We start from the raw sequence: 19,072 nt of genomic DNA, 5'->3' as shown, positions 1-19,072 counted from the left end.
GCAGAGAGGGGGCCAGGGCAGTCCAACAGTTATCAGCTGCCTTAAGAGTCAAACATCAGTGAGGCAGAGGAACAGCTGCAGCCTGTTCCCAGTGTGCACATGCAGAGTTGCCAGACGAAGGGAACAGCTAAAGAACAGGAGTCGACTTGGGAGAAAGGCCACAGGTGGACAATGAATGGCCCCTCCCAGAGGAAATAAAATGAGTGAAAGGGCAGTGGAGTTTGCAGGATATCATTAGTTTGCTTCATTGGTTCATGACTCCGAGACTCCTTGCCAAGTTTTGCAGATATTGGCCTGGCAGCTCTCCAAGCCAGATAAAGTCTGTGACTGTAAATCCTCCCTGGAAAGACTTTGCTAGATGTGAATGAGCAGAATTCACAGTCAATTAATAAAAGGGGTTTTTGTCAGGACCAGGAGTTTACTTCAGACTCTTGGGAAGCCTCGGTCAGAACAGTTACAAGGCTCTTCACAAGCTGGTTGAGAAGATCACAAATGATGATCCCCCAACCCTGTAAAGCAGAGTTGTCAAGAAATTAAGATTAAGATTTAAGGTGATTTAAATTAATGAAACCTTCCCACCTTTGCCCAGGTATAACAACAAAACGTACCGGGTAGACGATATTGATTGGGAATCAAATCCTAAAAATTCCTTCAAAAAAGCAGACGGAAGCGAGATCAGCTTTGTAGACTACTACAAGATGGTATGGAGTGGCTGAGCTTTTGGGGAGGGGATGAAAAGGACCTTGGTTGGTTCTGGGTTGTTGTCTTCACCCCACCCACCCCCATCCCTAAGTCTGCAAGATCCATAATGTAATGCTAAGGCTAGATTTTGATCAGTAAAAGGCATTGATCAGCACATGGATACTTAAAATTCGAAACCGCCTGCGGGGCATTTGATACGTTCAATGGCTCTGCAAGCCTCTTTGTTCGATTACCCGTTGCCTGTACAATTCTTGAAATTTCATTGCAAGGATAAGCCTCCAGCCACGAAATAGTCCTTTTAAAACTAGTTGCTCTTCCCTTCTCCCCCCAAAATAATAATAATAATTTTCAAATGTGACCCAATGGCAAAGGGATCCTAGAAAGGGAAAGAGGGACCCTGATCAATTGGTTATGGGCGAAACGCAGAGTCGACTTTCCCAAAGCAGTTTTTCTTTCCAATTAACAAAAATTGCTTTCCCGTCTCACGAAGCTGCTTCTGTCCTATGTAGTTTTTAAGACTTTCTTCTTTCCTTATTCTGCGTGTCGGGACTCTAACAATGTGTCTGCTTTTTAAAACAGCAATACACCCAAGACATCACCGATTTGAGTCAACCTGTTTTGATTAGCCAGCCAAAGAGGACGAGAGGCCCTTCCGGTGCCTTGGCAGGACCAGTGATACTCATCCCTGAACTCTGCTATCTCACAGGTCTGATCATTCAAAAATAGCCTTTCTTCTCCCAAGAGTGGGTGTTTAATCAATGGAATGGCACCACCAGTTGTGGTGCTTCATTGCTGGGGGTTGGGGTGTTCAGGAAAAGATTGAACAAGGTCCGGGATGGTATAAAGTGGGCAGGGGGTTGGACTAGAGGACCTCTAGGGCCCCTTCCAGCCCTGTAATTCTATGGCTCACCTTCCGATTTGGAAAGGAGGCAGTTTCTTTTTACCTATGAGAATTACCTAGCGAAAATGATCCTTATAATCTCTGGCTACTGGTGCCTCAACAATTATAAGAAGGGAGGAGTTTTAACTTTTAGATTAATTCGTTTGGGGGGATAATAAGTGAGTTGGGTCCAAGTGCTGGTCTTTACTGATTTTATTGTATGGTCTCTCCCCCCCCCCCCCCCCCCCGGCGTTGTCCTTTTTCCTCTTTGTAGGCCTGACTAATAAGATGCGAAGCGATTTTAACGTAATGAAAGATCTGTCTGTTCACACAAGGCTTGCGCCAGAGCAAAGAATGCGTGAAGTTGGACGGCTTATCAATTACATAAATAAGTAGGTTGCTGGAATCTCCCCACCCTTCCTATCACCATCACCCCCTCAAAAAAAAAAGTGGGCAACTTTTAAGATTTGTGGACTTCAATTCTGAGAGTTGAATTCCACAGGCTGCCCACATTGGACACCCCTGTTCTACCAGCTCTGTTTTTATTTTTGCAGAGATGACAATGTTCAGAAAGAGCTACGCGATTGGGGGCTAAGCTTTGAATCTAAGCTGCTTTCCTTTTCGGGGCGAGTGGTCCAATCCGAAAAAATTCGCCAGGGAGGGAAGGCGGTAAGCAACTTTTCCTTCTTCAAGTGGGTCAAAATCACCCCCATCCCAAGGGAGAGGAAGAGAAGGAGAGAGGGTAGGTAGAGGAAGAGTAGGAGTAGGGGAAGGTAAGGGAAGAAGGAAGGGGAAGGAGAGGAGGGAAGGAAGAAAGAGGTAAGGAGAGGATGGTGGAAGGAAGAGAAGGAGAGAGGGAGGAAGAGTAGGAGTAGGAGAAAGGTAAGGGAAGAAGGAAGGGGAAGGAGAGGAGGGAAGGAAGAAAGAGGTAAGGAGAGGATGGTGGAAGGAAGAGAAGGAGAGAGGGAGGAAGAGTAGGAGTAGGAGAAAGGTAAGGGAAGAAGGAAGGGAAAAGACAGGAGGAAGGAGGAAAGTAGAGAAGGGAGGGAGGGAGAAAAGAAAGGGAAAATAAGGTGGTGTTACAACAGGAGGAAGGGATGGTAAACAAAGCAACCCAAACCCTATATATATATTATAACCTATAAAATGGAATAATAAATGTATAAGAATGATAAATGTATAGAAGAAAAATAATTATATGAATGTATACTTAAAATGGTATGTAAGAGAATAAAAAAATAAAAATTTTCTGGGAGAAAAAATCACCTCCATCCCCGAGAAAAAAATACGGGCAGGTTAAATTTGACATTAAAGAAAAAGAAGAGAAGAGAGAGACTTGTCCGATTCATCAGGTGCTGAACTCCAAATGCTTCCTTTCAGTTTGACTACAACCCGCACCTTGCAGACTGGTCCAGGGAAACGAGGGGTGCTCCCCTCACCAGTGTAAAACCCCTGGACAACTGGCTGCTGATCTACACCCGCCGGAATTATGACGCGGCTAATATTCTGGTCCAAAATCTTTTCAAAGTCACACCCGCAATGGGCATAAGAATGAACAAGGCCATCATGTAAGTACCCTCAAGCTGCGGGTTCTTTGCCAGAAGCGGAGGTGGCGGAGCTTCTGAATTTAAAGTTGCCAATTTAAACCACGACTCAGTTTCCTCTCTGGGAATTCCCAGCTGAAGCCACCGTATTTTTCGGACTATAAGATGCACCAAGGTTCCAAAGAGGCAAGTAAGAAAAATAAGTTTTTGTCCTCCCCGGCCCCCCGTTTCACCAAAACGGGGGCATTTTCCCCTTCTTCCAGTCCTGCTGAAGCCTGCAGTGTTTCTGAGGGGTGGGGGAAGGCAAAAACATCCTCGTTTTTTGCCCAATTTTCACAAAAATGGGATGAGTGGGTGGGGCTTCGGGAGGCCAAAAAAGGGTGTATTCGGTGTATTAGATGCACCAACATTTCCAAGCTCTTTTAGGGGGGGGGAGTTGCATCTTATACTCCAAAAAATATGGTAGTTCTCGAAAAGGAATGCAGTGTTTTGAAGGTGAGGTTTGTAACATTGTCTAGAACAGCCAGGTAAGCAGATAACAAAGTGAAAGAGAGAGAAAGAAAGAAAAAGGTAGGTGGATGGATGGATGGTATAGGCACACACACACACAAGCACACACAAACGGTCCTCAACCTACAACCATTCCTTTAATGACCATTTGAAGTTAGTTGTATTCAAAGAACATCTTCCAACCAGTCCTTGCACTTATAACTGTTGCAGCATCCCCGCAATCACGGTCTAAATTCAGGTACTTCAAGTACTTATGGCTGCAGTGTCCCAGGGTCACCTGAGCACCATTTGAAAGCTTTGCAACCAAGGGAAGGGGGGAGCTGGATTCATTTAGTGACCACAGCAATGGTCATTAAACCACGACAACGTTGTAAAACGGGGCATGTCTCCTCACTTAAATGACCCCATCACTGAATGACAAGATGTTCTAGTGCCAATTGAGGTCAGAAGTCGAGGATTTACCTGTCTGGCATCAGTTGGCACCAAGTACAGTATTTCTACCAGTGTTTCTCAATCTGGACAACTTTTAAGGTTTGTGGACTTCAGCTCCCAGAATTCCCCTGCCAGCTCTCCCCTCTTCAAGTTATCCAGGTAGAGAAATAGCCATTTGTACAGTTAGTGGTAAAAGGAGATTTGTCTGTCTTCGTAGGGTTGAAGTCGACGACAGAACAGAGGCCTATTTGAGAACCTTGAAGCAGAAGATCACCTCCGATACTCAGATGGTATGACCAATGTGATCCCATGGACCGGAATGGCACCATGGTTTGTCTGATCCCTGATTAAATACAGGATGCAGGGAACCACGACTTTGCTCTGGCTTAAACCTTCGGGGCAAGTAGTTAACAACCCTCTGGAGCTTTGTCTCTAGGAATAAACGGGGAAGCAACCCTACCAGATCCCATTTTTCTGATCGGTTGATATCTCAAGATCAGAATTAAATATGATCTGTAAGTTTCAAAGAGTGAAGGTGATTGGGAAATGGAGTAGGGGGCAAGTCCTCTAGAAGGATTATAAACAGGAAACCCACAGAAACCAGGACTTCGTTCTTTACTTAAATGCTAATGGGCTAACGTTCTCTAACTGGACCCTCTCCATGGCCTTTGGGTGTCCTTGGAAGTATGGAAATATAGGACTGCACAGGTCATTGAGAGCACCCCAGATTTACTTGGCTTTAACATCCCTGTGTATAAAGCAAAAGGCCATGCTGGCTTCTCCAGGGTAGATCTGCTAATGTAGCCTAGGATGCGATTCCCAATGTGCTATACCAGCAGTCACCAACTGGTGGTCCGTGGACCACTGCTGGTCTGTGAGAAAATTTCGGTGGTCCACAGAAAAATTATTTGCATTTTTTATATTGCACTAAATCAGGAGTCATCAAACTACGGCCCTTGGGATGGATACATGCAATGAACGCTTGTGTTGCTGCAGAGAATCTCCCTTCGAGGTCTTTTTGTGCAGGTCGGAGGGGGGCAGAAATTCCGACTTGGGGTCTGTTTCAGCCTCCTGGTGGGGGGCTTTGGGCAAAGGTGGAGGGAAACATCACTGGTGGTGAAGAGCCGGAGGACCTTGTTCCAGTGGGATTGCATCATGGCCTGGAACTGGCTGACTATCTCAACCCGCTGAGCCTCCAGGCGGTGGCACCTGGCCTTGCACTTGCACAGGTCTTCCCTCTGCTTGGAAAGCCTATGTTCCTAGTCCTCAGTGAGGTGCTTCTGTGAGCCTCCTTCTCGGTCAGATCCAATTTGAACTGAGCTGTTGTGCTAACTCTTTCTCATGGTGGCTGCTTAGCTCCAGCAACTGCTTCCTGTTGAAGCCCTAAGGAGCCCGGGCGGGGAGGGGAGAGGCCAGTGAGAGGTGCCCCTCGACGTGAGTGACATCAAGTTGGCCACACCCAGTCACATGACCACTTAGCCATGTTCACCCAGCCGATCATTAGGCAGATGATATTGGTGGTCTGCAGGATTTAAAATTATGAATTTAGTGGTCCCTGAGGTCCAAAAGGTTGGGGACCCCTGAGCTACAGAACAACCTCGAGGTTCTAAAACCTGGTGGATGCCCTGACTGTCTGTCCTTCTTCAAGGTGGTCTGCCTCCTGTCCAGTAACCGTAAAGACAAATACGATGCAATCAAGAGATACTTGTGTACTGATTGTCCCACACCCAGCCAGTGTGTCCTGGCCCGCACCTTGAGCAAGCCCCAAACTGTCATGGCGATAGCCACCAAAATCGCCTTACAGATGAACTGTAAAATGGGGGGAGAACTCTGGAGCGTTGAAATCCCAGTAAGTAGCTTTCTTTTTTTCTTTCTGACCTTCCAGGAGTGTTTAGCTTAGCAGCCCTCTAAAAAACCCACATGAGAGTTAAAACATAGCTTAGTTTGTTTGGGAGAAGTCTTGTGTTTTGCCCCAGTTCATTGACAATCTCTGCTTAATTTATGGATCAATTAATGCCCCATCTTTATTTTTGCAAGTAACTCAAGATGGTGAATAGACTGTCCCAACTTCTATTTTCCCCACCACAACAATGCTGTGAGGTGGGTGGGGCTGAGAGAGAGGGGTGGTGGTGGCCCAAAGTCACCCAGCTGGCTTTCGTAGCTGCGGTGGGACTGGAACTCCCAGACTCCTGGTGATCGGCCCAAAGTCACCCAGCTGGCATTCATGCCCAAGGCAGGACTTTCTAACCTGGTGCCTTAACCACTAGGCCAAACCGGCTCTCTAACGACAGTAATTCTCCAATATTCCAGATGAAACAACTCATGATTGTGGGAATTGACTGTTACCATGACATTTCAGCTGGACGGCGATCAGTGGCGGCATTTGTTGCGAGTTTGAATCATGGAATGACCCGGTAGGATTGTTAAGACATTTTCAAGATCTACAAATCTTTTAGGAAAACATAGACGTGTTTCACACAAGTGGCTCTGTTGCCATTCAGGGATTGTTTTGCTGTTTCACGCAGTCTTCCAAGTTACCACTTATCATTTAACGGCCATTCGGAGTTAAAACGGCCTCAGACAGGGCGCTTGGCAACCTACAAAGCCCTTCCGGCTATTGCAAACTGTCCTCCTTCCTGCCCTACTATCACATGGCCCTATTTTGGGCACTGGTTCACATTTATGACCGGTTGCAGCATCCTGTGGTCACATGACTGTGATTCACGACAGTTTTGGCTGATTTCAGGGGAACAACAGGAGGGTCTGTGACAATTCGCTGTGGGACAATATCAGGAAAATGGTGGAATAGAGTAGCAATAGCAATAGCAATAGCAGTAGACTTATATACCGCTTCATAGGCCTTTCAGGCCTCTCTAAGCGGTTTACAGAGAGTCAGCATATTGCCCCCAACAATCTGGGTCCTCATTTTACCCACCTCGGAAGGATGGAAGGCTGAGTCAACCCTGAGCCGGTGAGATTTGAACCGCTGACCTGCTGATCTAGCAGTAGCCTGCAGTGCTGCATTTAACCACTGCGCCACCTTGGTAGAATCATTAAAGAATGCAAAAGAAGGGACAGAATGAAACATGAATGACAAATTTAAAACATTTTTTTTTAAAATTTTAAATAATTAAATTGAATTGTTAAATTGTCCCAGGGCGATTTGGCTGCGTGCAAGTTGTCCCATTCCGTGCCAAGGAGACTATGGTGTATCGGACTTATGTCTAGATGATCCTGACTTAACCACATTATTTGCTCAATAACCACTGTAAAGTCAAGTCCAGTCACATAAGTGCTTCACCTTACGGCCGCAATAGCAATAGCAGTTAGACTTATATACCGCTTCATAGGGCTTTCAGCCCTCTCTAAACGGTTTACAGAGTCAGCATATTGCCCCCACAGTCTGGGTCCTCATTTTACCCACCTTGGAAGGATGGAAGGCTGAGTCAACCTTGAGCCGGTGAGATTTGAACCGCCGAACTGCAGCTAACAGTCAACTGAAGTGGCTGCAGTACTGCACTCTAACCATTGCGCCACCTCTGCTCAAAATTCAGGTCCCAATTTTGGTTGTAAGTCAGGGACTTCCTGTGTTGTTATTGGCAGCAGGGCAGGAAGTCTCTGGGGAATCTGAGCCTTTTTGCCTTCTCTTGGCAGATGGTATTCACGCTGTGTGCTTCAGGATCGTGGGCAAGAAATTGTGGATGGACTCAAAGTGTGCCTACAAGGTAAAATAGCTGCGACAAAGTGTCAACGCTTGAGAGTTTTACTAAAAAAAAAACCACGACATTTGAAACGTGATAATCTGAAAAGAAAGTAGCTTCTTTGATGACTAGGGCACGGTTAAGGCTGAGCTCTTCCTTTGGGTAGGAGATCCAGTTTAATTCTTCTAAATTGCTGCCCCATCTTTCCTTAGCGGCACTCAGGACATGGTACTCCTACAATGAACACATGCCTACTCGTATCATTGTGTATCGTGACGGTGTTGGTGACGGTCAGTTAAAAACCTTGGTGAGCTATGAAATCCCACAATTTTTGGAGTGCTTGAAAACAGTTGGGGCTGACTACCGGTAAGTTGGTTGGGAGAAAAAGGGCTTTGGTTGAGTAGGCCGCCATACCCCAAAGGGCAGTTTGCTTCGACCCCGTAAGGCGCTTTGTAAACCTGTATGGCTGTAATTCCTTGAAGCAAAAGGATTTCTAGAATAAAGGCGATTTGGGTGCAGGGCAGGTATATAAGGCAGTGCATCACATCTATCTAACAAAATGAAATTCAAGGGTGAACGAAGGAAGGTTCTACATTTAGGCAAGAAAAAACGAAGTGCACAGGTACAGCATAGGTGGTACCTTGCTCAACAGTAGCAACTGTGAGAGGGATCTTGGAGTCCTAGTGGACAACCACTTAAATAGGAGCCAGCTGTGTGCAGCAGCTGTCAAAAAAGCCAACACAGTTCTAGGCTGCATAAACAGAGATAGAATCAAGATCACCTGAAGAGTTAACACCACTTTATAATGCCTTGGTAAGGCCACACTTGGAATACGGCATCCAGTTTTGGTCACCACGATGTAAAACAGAGTGCAGAGAGCAACAAAGATGATTAGGGGGCTGGAGACTATAAAACATATGAAGAGCGGTTGCAGGAACCGGGCATGGCTAGTCTAGTGAAGAGAAGGACCAAGGGAGACATGATAGCAGTCTTCACGGGCTGCCCCAAAGAAGAGGGAGTCAAACTATTCTCCAAGGCACCTGAGGGTAGAACAAGAAGCAATGGGTGGAAACTAATCAAGGAGAGAAGCAACTTAAAACTGTGGAGAAATTTCCTGACAGAACAGTTAATCAGTGGAACAGCTTGCCTCCAGAAGTTGTGAATGCCCCAACACTAGAAGTCTTTAAGAAGATGTTGGATAGCCGTTTGTCTGAAGTGGTATAAGGTTTCCTGTCTAGGCAGGGGGTTGGACTAGAAGACCTCAAAGGTCCCTTCCAACTCTGCTATTGTATTATTGTATAGTATCACAGGTTCTGTGAATGAAGCAGCCGTCTCAAGTCTTACCTTTATTCAATTTACTGAGTTGCTCACCTAGAAATGACTGGGCAACATTAAGGACAGCCAAACATTAGGGGGACACAGTGGCTAAGACGCTGAGCTTGTTAATCAGAAAGATCGGCAGTTTAGTGGTTCGAATTCCTAGCGCTGTGTAACAAGAGTGAGCTCCCATTACTTGTCCCAGCTTCTGCCATCCTAGCAGTTCGAAAGCACGTAGAAAATGCAAGTAGAAAAATAGGGACCACTTTTGGTGGGAAGGTAACAGTGTTACGTGCGCCTTCGGCATTTAGTCATACCGGCCACATGATCACGGAGATGTCTTCGGACAGTGCTTCTCTTCAGCTTTAAAACGGAGATAAGCACTGTTTCCTAGAGTCGGAAACAACTACCACGTATGTGCGAGGAGAACCTTTACTTTTAAGGACAGCCAAAGAAGTAGCAATAATAATTTTAAAAAAATACTAAAGAGATCACATTTTAAAAAATAATCTGCATATAAATCCTTGGCTACAAAAGTTGCTGACACCAATTTAGTGTATTTGTGAGTCTGTATATCACTTTTGGCTTGTTTGCAAGGGCAATTTTATACACAGGTTGCCTTTGAACAGGTGCACATTTTAATTTTCTGAGAACAGCAGAGGATGATTGGTTAAAAGGAGGGAAGTCACGTTTAATTTCTCTCTGTCTCTTGAGAAATGTTGAGTACTTTAAGCAAACTAATCCACCCTATGCAATCTTCTGAAGCCCCAAACTCACAGTGATCGTGGTGAAGAAGCGTGTGAACAGCAGATTCTTTGCCGAAATTGAAGGAAAACTACAGAATCCACCACCTGGCACAGTTATTGACTTAGAGGTTACTAGACCAGAATGGTAAGTCAACTATTAACTCAAGGGGAAAATATACACGTTCTTAAAAACAGGAAGTTGGGAGATTTCTATTCTTGGGTTTTTTTCCAATCTCAAAGAGGCTGCCACAAAAAAGAGGGGGTCAAACTCTTCTCCAAAGCACCAGAAGGCAGAACAAGAAACAATGGATGAAAACTTATGAAGGAGAAAAGCAACTTAGAACTAAGGAGAAATTCCCTATCAGTGAGAACAATTAACCAGTGGAACCTCCAGAGGTTGTGATTGCCCATCTGGAGGTTTTTAAGAGGCTGGACAGCCATTTGTCTGAAATGGGTATAGGGTCTCCTGTTTCAGCAGAGGGTTGGACTAGAAGATCACCAAGGTCCCTCCCAACTCTTATTCATTGAGGAAAGAAGGGCTCTAAATTGCCTATTTTCCATTCTTCAAACCTGACTAGGTCTTATTTCAAAACAATCTTGATTCTTTCTCCTCGTACTCATCCCAAAGAGCATCAAGATAGGGCAGCCTTGAGTTTCTTTCTCCTTCCTTCCGGGGTTAGGTTGATGTTCTCCAACAGTTGAATATCTTCTTCAAGCCTTCACAGTACTCCTCTACACCAGATTTCAGTGAAAGCTAACCTTTTTGGTGTGAGATAAGAGCAAGCAAAAGGAGAAGAAAGTAGGGTGGGGTTTGGGTTTTTGTTTGTTTGTTTCATAGCTCCTTGTGAGATCCAGGATGCAGAAAGAAACAGGGTCAACTCCTTAGAGAAGTTAAGCCCAGTGATGGTCAAGAAATGTAGCCACCAGAAGATTCATTTAAAGAGACAGAGTGCAGGACAAATGGAAACTCCACCCTGGAGAATTAAAGTCAATTTGAAAAGTTTTACAAGCCCGGGACAACATTATTATTTCATCACTGACATTCAGAGCCAAAAGGTGCGAAGATATTTTTGTCTGGACTTGCTTATCAAAACATTTGGTAAATTTATTCAACTGGATTGAGAAAATTTTGCTGTTGGAGGGACACAGGCTGACAGATGCAAGAATATAACTTAAAATTAGCTAAATCTGATTACTTTAATTTGTAATAGATATAGCTGAATAATAATTGATATTGATGGTAATGTATATAATGTGGAATTGGCTGATAGATTGAAGAATACAATTGAAATCTAGCTAACCTAATTGCTCTCTTTGTAACAGATATAGCTGAATAATAATTGATATTGATAGTAATGTATATAATGTGGAGTCGATATGATAAATAACAATTGGATATGAGAAAACATTTTTGGATTATACATAAAGAGTATCAATTACAATAACTCACTATTATAAAAACTAAATAAAATACATACAATCAAATGTTAATCAATACTGGGAAAATGTTATGATATATGATATAACTAAATATTATGGATGTTCAGCTAAAATAGGATATGAGGATTTGATGTAAATAGAGGACTTTATAAGTAAATGAAATGTCAGCATGTGTTATGGATTAATTCTTTGGCATAGCTAAGGATGAAGGATGTTTAAATAACTATAGGTAATTAAAACTGGAGGTATAATGATGCTAATATGGTAAACATTTGAGTTAAGATATTTGAATTAATATGAGTTAATGGAAGAGAAGCACCAAAGCATGTTGTAACCAGTTGATATACTTCTTTTTCATACTAGATACCTGTGTTTTGTTCTTTTTTCCTGCCTTGTCCTTTGTCGTTTTTGTCTTTTTTTTTTTGTTCTATTTTTTTTTTTTTTGCCTCTTCTTTTTGATTTTTTCTTTTCCCACTGGTGTGGGCAGTTATTGTTCAAGATTATTACTTGTATTAATACTTTTAAATAATAATTACAGTCAAATGAAAATGGATATATAATAATGCTTAAGTTAATATGAGTTATGTTTGTTGACCGTGGAGGATCTGTAATCGATTGATACATTTTCTACAGATGTAAAGAAAGATGCTGTACTTGTTTCAATTAAAATTAAAAAACATTTATTAAAAAAAAAAAGAAAGAAATGTAGCCACCAGGCGACAAATGTTGACACATGTCACCTGAACAATTTAAAATAATAAGAAGTCTTTTATCTTAAAGTCTACCCAAGAACTTCCCATTAGCCATTGAAGGGACCTGTTCCAAGCGCAGAGTAGGCTGATCCGAGACCATCACCGGATGGGATCTGTGATTTCCAAGAAGATGGAAGTTCTCCAAGCTTGAACGTATCTCAAGACAGCTTTGATCTGGTTATCCCCTAGGTACGATTTCTTCATTGTCAGTCAGTCGGTGAAAAGCGGCACAGTTGCACCCACCCATTACAACGTAATCTATGACAGCAGTGCACTAAAGCCTGACTACATGCAGAGGCTGACATATAAGCTGTGTCATATGTACTACAATTGGCCGGTAAGTAGTAACTTGCCCTAAGTAACCTTCTATGATTACTTAGACTGACACCAATTGAGCTGTAGGCTTCTTACTAACCTCAACATTCAAGGGAAGAAACTTCCTATATCTTATTCCAGTTCTATCTCGTTGCCCAAAAGCTGAATATTGAACCTGGATAAGGAATGGGTTTTATCTACCTGAATTAATAGGAATGGGAAGAAAAAGTGAATACAGTAGTGGTTTTAGCCTCAGAAAATTCCCTAAATGTCTTCAAGTTGGACTGAGTCAATAAAATAATACAAAAATGTAACAGGACCCACAAGCATTTGGATATTGTTACGCTCTGCAGCTCAGGAATGTACATACCAACACTTCCCCTATCAAGTTCAAAAGGAGTTTTTGATGATCCCCAACCCATCCGCAGATTTTTTAAAATTTTTTTATTACCTGGAGTCTCACATCAGTTTTTCTGGGTTTGAATGTGATGAATCACAGGGATACTTCTTTGGGAAATCTTAAGTTTTCTCCTAATCCCCCACACCGGGGGGGGGGGATTTAATATTTCATATATATATATATATATGAAATATTAAATTCCCCCCCCCCCCCCGGTGTGGGGGATTAGGAGAAAACTTAAGATTTCCCAAAGAAGTATCCCTGTGATTCATCACATTCAAACTCGTATATATATATATACGAGTATTTGTATTTGTTGTGTTGAGTATTTGTTGTGTCCCAGAATATGGCTATTACCTTAACAATGATGCTGATGTGCTGTTTTCTTCCTTTCTCTGCAGGGAGTTATTCGGGTGCCTGCTCCGTGCCAGTATGCCCATAAACTGGCTTTCCTCGTAGGGCAAAGTATCCACAGAGAGCCAAATTTAACCCTTTCGGAAAAACTTTATTATCTGTGAGACTAACAAGAGGAGACGGTATAATGGAATGGAAAGAGAATTTAGACCAGAGAGAGTTATTTTGTTAGAACCCCCCCTCCCCAAACAAAGTGCCTTAAAACTCAATTGAGTAGAGATTTGGTACTGTTGTATTACACACATCAATGATAGCTATGCCAAGGTTATTATCATTATTATTATTATTATTTTATTTTATTATTATTAATTTGAGCATGTAAGTTAAGTTTTTCATCCAGATCAATTTTTACTGGAGCGTGTTACAGTTTTGTTGCCAAAATAGTGGTTTCATCAGCAGAGACTGAGTGTTAAGAATAAAGTTAATGTCAGTAAAACTTGTGTGTTGGAATCTGTTTTTCAAAGTGTAGTACCATGTAAAGTGTTTCACTAAAAATCCTCACTATAGTAACGATTGGCATGTAAGAAGTAGGCTAAAATTAAACCTAGTTTCATAGACTAACATGAGATTTTGGCCACGGCAAACCAATTGCACTTCTGTGTTCTCTGCTACTCTTGGTTAAACTATGTTTAGCCAACATGTCTGAATTTGCTTACACGTGTCTCATTGGTTAATTCAGGAGCCACACCCTTCTACAAAATATCAAATTTATTTATATAAAATAATTTACACATTAACAACTGTACACATGCACAGTTGCACACGCCCACACAATACTTTTATAACCACGAGTTTAGGCCATTTTTTTTCCTTTACATAAATCTAGCACACTATTATTTTACAAGAATTTACATTATATTTCTTTGAAGACACAATGGGGAAAAGCTTTGATCATTCATATTACAAACCTTCCATCAATTATAAAACAAAGGCAGTCTGAAAAGTATGTATAAACAGTAAAAAGAATATACAAATGGTTACAAAAGTCTTAAACAGCCAAATAATCTCTTTTTTTTCTCCCCCAGCATGTACGCAGTGGTTGTGTGATTCCGTCTTTCTTTCATATTCAGTCACAAGGGGTCAATATTCAACTTTTCTAATTTGAGAGACTTCTTGCTGGCAGTGGCCCAGGAATAATACAACATTTTTGTGTATTTCCTTTTGCGTATTTGACTCAAACACAGTTTCGGTGCTCAACAATACGGAATCCCCAAGCAACGCCCACCTTAAATCTGCATTGTTTCTGCCGTAATCTTATCCTTTTTTTTTTAGCGTACTTGAGAAGCTGAAGAGCAGCACTTCCGCAGATGGTTGAAAATAATAATAATAATGAACATTTGCACAACATTTTCACACTCCCAGGAATTAATACCGGACACAAATCGGATTCCATCGCCTTTTTAAATGATGGGCGTCTTGGTGAGAATGGAACCATTTGTAGGTCAACACAGAGTACATAAAAAGTTTACGCTGTAGTAGAATTCAGACAGTACAAATAATTGTGCATTTATAAGGCAAACATCAAGGCTTCTGGCAAACTAGGAGTTTCAAGACCATGTACGTGTCATGTAAGTAAATACGGGGATCAAAGAACAGGATTTTTTTATTAAAAAGTTTTTAGGTTTCTTTGTTTTCCACTTTCAGGGAAAGTGGAAATAGGAATTTAGGAATGGGGGGGAAGGTAGAAATAGGAAACAAAGCCCCTTAGGATTGCTGCAGGTTTAAATTCCTTAATCCCATCTTCTCTAAATAGAGAGCTGAGGTGGCGCAGTGATTAGAAGGCAGCACTGCAGGCCACTTCAGCTGACTGCCAGCTGCAATTTGGCAGTTTGAATCTCACCAGGCTCAAAAGTTGACTCAGCCTTCCGTCCTTCCGAGGTGGGTAAAAGGAGGACCCAGATTGTTGGGGGAAAGAGGCTGACTGGCAACCACTTAGAGATGGCTTTAAAAGCGCTGTGAAGCAGTATATAAGTGCTATTGCTAAATGTTTTTGTTTTTGGGGGAAAAAACATTATCAAAATGCTTTTTTTCTTAGCATCACTGCCACGCTGAGCAAGACCAATCCAGACAGAGAAATTTCTGGAGACAACCGAATGCTCTTAATAGTAATAAAAAAAAAATAGGAGGGGGGAGGTTGGGGGTCCTGAAATCCCTAGTTTTGAGCGTTTCTAGATCGGTCTGCATATGGGTATTTATTTTTTTTAAAAAGTGATGGTTTTATTTATTTTTTTAGAGGATGTCCAGATGATTGTAAGTTTCATTTCACAGCACCAAGTCTTTTCAGAAGTTTCTTCCCTTTGGAAAGCAGACCCTTTGTCTTTCTTGAAGACAGCTCCCTGCCTCGCCTGGGACTACCAGAACCCATAGCTGGCAGAGGTAACCCCGAGTGGAGATGGGCCGTAGGGCTTGGTGCTCTCCTTGGTGGTGTACCTTTGTTCTCAGGAGGTACCTGATAGGTATAGTTGTTAAGTTTACTGAAGGGTTGCAGTCACGGACAAACAAAGCTTTTTTTTAAAAAAATCATTCATTAAATCAGGGTTTGTCAATCATGGCCTGTTTAAAAGACGGGTGGACTCCCAACTCCCAGAATCCCCCAGCCCTCACCAATCTAGAGTGCTCCATCTCAACCACGGCTGGCTGGAGGATTTGGGGTGTTAGAAGCCCACCTGTCTTTAAAGGGGGTCAAAGTTGATAAACGCTGCATTAAACACACACAAACACACACACCTTTTAGAGGGCGGGAAATTTTTATTCCTCCTTTAAAATATGCCACGTGACAGACCCCTTCCGTTCTCCCGGAGTGTGTCAAAAGACGTGTCCATTGAATTGGGCTTGATTTATGTTTTTAAAAGCTGCGGCATGGGATCTCTGAAGCCTTCTGCCTATTTTGGAAGAGCAGCCTCTGAAAAAAATGGCTTTTACTTTAAAATTGGGATCTGGATTTTGGCCGGATTCCCTTGCTTCCCAAGGAGGGAATCTGGGGACTCCCACGTGGCATACGTCTTAAGTCGACTAACCCATTTCCGGGAAGACTAGCCCGATTCTTGCTGCTTAATCCACCCCACCTCCCTCGCCAACTTTTAGCATTCTGTCGGGACGTATTTTGAGAAGATGGCACACTGGTGGAAAGGGGAAAAGAAACCCAAACAAACCAAACTAAAACGAACCTTAATCACGATCAAAGAAAGCTCTCCAAGACCTTGGGTTGAACGTTTCTGGGTTGGGTGGCACTCTGCACATGCCCAATGGCATTGAAAAGGATAACACCGTGAGGAAAAAAGCCAAAATGGAGCTCCTAACAACACCCAACGTCCCTCATGTTACATCTGTTTGGACATATCAGTGGGTTGGTTCAGCCAAGGAGGTCCCAAGCTTGCTTTGATCTTCAATCAAGGTCTTGTCTAATGGGGGGGGGGGAAAGGGGAGGGGAGAAGCCAAAGGGGACCCTCTTCTCAGTGCAACCCCAACATACACCTGAAGATACCATCTGTGGAGCGTTAATGCGTTTGCCCACCGATCTCAGTGGCACGCTTTCCTTTCAGCTTATTGCATTGGTCAACCAAAGGCTGCTGAGATGTTGATGGGCAACTATACACCAGGAGAGCTTTTAAGGCCAACTGACCACCAGACATTGAAAGTTAAGTGGGCTTTCAAAAGAAGGAACTCAACTCCTCTCTTCCCACTGTCGGCCGGGTTGTTTAGTCCAAAAAGATTAAAGGTAAAGGTTCCCCATGCACATATATGCTAGTTCGTTCCTGACTCTAGGGGGCGGTGCTCATCTCCGTTTCAAAGCCGAAGAGCCAGCGCTGTCCAAAGACTTCTCCGTGGTCATGTGGCCAGCATACCTAAACGCCAAAGGCGCACGGAACGCTGTTACCTTCCCACCAAAGGTGGTTCCTATTTTTCTACTTGCATTTTTTACGTGCTTTCGAACTGCTAGGTTGGCAGAAGCTGGGACAAGTCACGGGAGCTCCCTCCGTTACGCGGCGCAAGGGATTTGAACTGCCGACCTTTCTGATTGACAAGCTCAGTGTCTTAGCCACTGAGCCGCCGCGTCCCTCTACAACCAGATTACTCAGCAACAAATTTTGTGGTGGTGTTTTTTTTTCGATCTCCCCAATTAGCTTAACAATGCAATATGCAGCTTTTCTTTGGAATGAGACACTGGGAATACTTTTTATGCAAAACAAGCATTAAGGCCAGGAAGAAATATGCTCCCAATATTCCAACATTTTCTCCCTGGGTGGGTTAAGCGAGCCTTAAGCCCTGGACACAAGATCCCATCTGTGTTTCTTTTATAAATCAGAAATTCTCCATTCCTAACGTCGTGCCTTCTATGACTGCTGCACTAGCAGCTGGCCACCTGGAGGGGATGGGACTTGTAGTCCACCGTCGTTGGAAGGCATCAGATTGGGAAAGGGCAGCCCTCATTTAAAAAGAAAAAAACGCAAGATCTGGATCCAGGACTTATGGAATTTCGGAGACATATTTCTCTCTTTTCGGTCCCCAGATGGCTCGCATTATGGGAGGCCAACTTATAGGAACCCAAGTTATCTCCTGGTATCTTCAGTTGCACACTTACGTGAAGGCAACGTTGCCCGTTTTTTAAGGTGTGAAATGAACACTCTTCTTCTGTTCCCAAGCAGATGAGCAAAGAAATAAACAAAATATATATACGTAAAATATAATAAGAGGGGGAAAAAACTGCAAGGATGAGAAAAGACACATGAAACCCTTCAGAAGGGAGCATTGATTGGCAGCTCAAAACATCGCTTTGAAATTTGGAAGTTTGGCGTGGTGTTCCCCCACCCCCCAAAAAAGGAAGTGCCTGAAGTTTTACATCCATCCATCCATCCATCCCCAAATCTACTGTCTTAGGTAATTTCTACATCAGGTCTATAATTTACAGATATAAACTGTTCAAGGTGGGGAACATATATATGTATGTTTCCCACCTTGAAAATCTTGAATTAGTGGCTCCTAAATTAGCGTGAGATCAATCATTGATGGAAGGAATCAATTGGTTTAGAGCGAGGAGCTGTTTTGTTTTTCGTTTTTTTGTCTCCCAGCTTCAGAGCGATCTAAAAACTTGGTTTCAAAAATTGTGTTTCTTAATATATCTATCTATCTCTATATATATACATATACATATACATATGTACACAAACACATTCAAGCCAAACAGAATCTGAAATGGTCGGCAAGGGGAACAAAGCGAAAACAACAGTTTTGTTTTGTTTTATTCTCTCTCTTTTTTTCTCAATGCTTGCTTACCCTTTTTGCTTTTGTACGCATGGTGGGTGCATCTTGAGGGTACCGCGTGGGGGCATCGGATAAATAGACTTCGACATCATCAGGCACTTCTTCAAGAAAATTTGAAGGAACGAGACCCGTCTGGTTGTTAAGTTCCCCCTGAAACATGGAAACGGAAGGGAGAAATTAACGAACAATCAAGGAGCTTCTGGAACAACATTTCTCAACCATGGTGACTTCAAGATAGGTGGACTTCCAGAATGGTGGGATTCCTGGTCAGCTCTGGCAGACTTCTGGGAGTTGAAGCCCATCTAACTTTCAAGTTCTTAAGCTTGAGAAACACATTGATCTAGGACTCTGGGTCTTGATTATGGCTGTCTGGAGAATTATGGGAGTTGAAGTCCACCTATCCTAAAGTTCTCAAGCTTGAGAAATACTAATCTGGAGCGCTCAATCTCAATCATCTGCTGAGGAATTCTGGAAGTCCACCTTTCTTAAAGTTCTGAAAGTTGAGAAACACTGATCTAGAGCTCTCAATCTTGATCATCTGCTGAGGAATTCTGGAGGTCCATCTATTTTAAAGTTCTCAAGGTTAAACTAGAGCTCTCAATATCGATCATGACCTGCTGGGGAATTCTGGAAGTCCACCTTTCTTAAAGTTCTGAA

General features: G+C 42.9%; 2 protein-coding genes across 8 annotated transcripts in view; one reads left to right on the top strand and one right to left on the bottom strand.

Moving 5' to 3' along the window:
- Positions 1-13,600, top strand: part of PIWIL1 (piwi like RNA-mediated gene silencing 1) — a 29,133-nt gene extending 15,533 nt beyond the window's left edge. Inside the window, exons 9-21 of the mRNA XM_087705807.1 lie at positions 590-701; positions 1,282-1,408; positions 1,857-1,974; positions 2,137-2,251; positions 2,963-3,150; positions 4,286-4,358; positions 5,717-5,917; positions 6,379-6,482; positions 7,723-7,793; positions 7,982-8,135; positions 9,852-9,977; positions 12,214-12,361; positions 13,141-13,600. Coding sequence (XP_087561933.1) covers positions 590-701; positions 1,282-1,408; positions 1,857-1,974; positions 2,137-2,251; positions 2,963-3,150; positions 4,286-4,358; positions 5,717-5,917; positions 6,379-6,482; positions 7,723-7,793; positions 7,982-8,135; positions 9,852-9,977; positions 12,214-12,361; positions 13,141-13,257 — 1,654 coding nt within the window. The 3' untranslated portion in view covers positions 13,258-13,600. The remainder of the gene's footprint in view (positions 1-589; positions 702-1,281; positions 1,409-1,856; positions 1,975-2,136; positions 2,252-2,962; positions 3,151-4,285; positions 4,359-5,716; positions 5,918-6,378; positions 6,483-7,722; positions 7,794-7,981; positions 8,136-9,851; positions 9,978-12,213; positions 12,362-13,140) is intronic.
- A 140-nt stretch (positions 13,601-13,740) lies between these two features.
- RIMBP2 (RIMS binding protein 2) overlaps positions 13,741-19,072 on the bottom strand; it is a 119,005-nt gene continuing 113,673 nt past the window's right edge. For 6 of the 7 annotated variants that reach the window (XM_087705800.1, XM_087705803.1, XM_087705805.1 and 3 more), the window contains 2 exons: positions 18,428-18,565; positions 13,741-15,602 (listed from right to left, as the gene is read on the bottom strand). In XM_087705800.1, coding sequence (XP_087561926.1) covers positions 15,411-15,602; positions 18,428-18,565 — 330 coding nt within the window. In that variant the 3' untranslated portion in view covers positions 13,741-15,410. Of the gene's footprint in view, positions 17,786-18,427; positions 18,566-19,072 lie in introns of all 7 variants that reach the window. The other variant, XM_087705802.1, reaches the window with a different exon arrangement.

The sequence above is a fragment of the Thamnophis sirtalis genome, unplaced genomic scaffold (assembly GCF_051295495.1).
Source record: "Thamnophis sirtalis isolate CommonGarterSnake01/CBP01778 unplaced genomic scaffold, rThaSir2_p1.2 scaffold_2, whole genome shotgun sequence".
Taxonomy (NCBI): domain Eukaryota; kingdom Metazoa; phylum Chordata; class Lepidosauria; order Squamata; family Natricidae; genus Thamnophis; species Thamnophis sirtalis.
The sequence above is the reverse complement of the archived record's forward strand: the minus strand, read 5'-3'. Positions and strand labels throughout refer to the sequence as shown.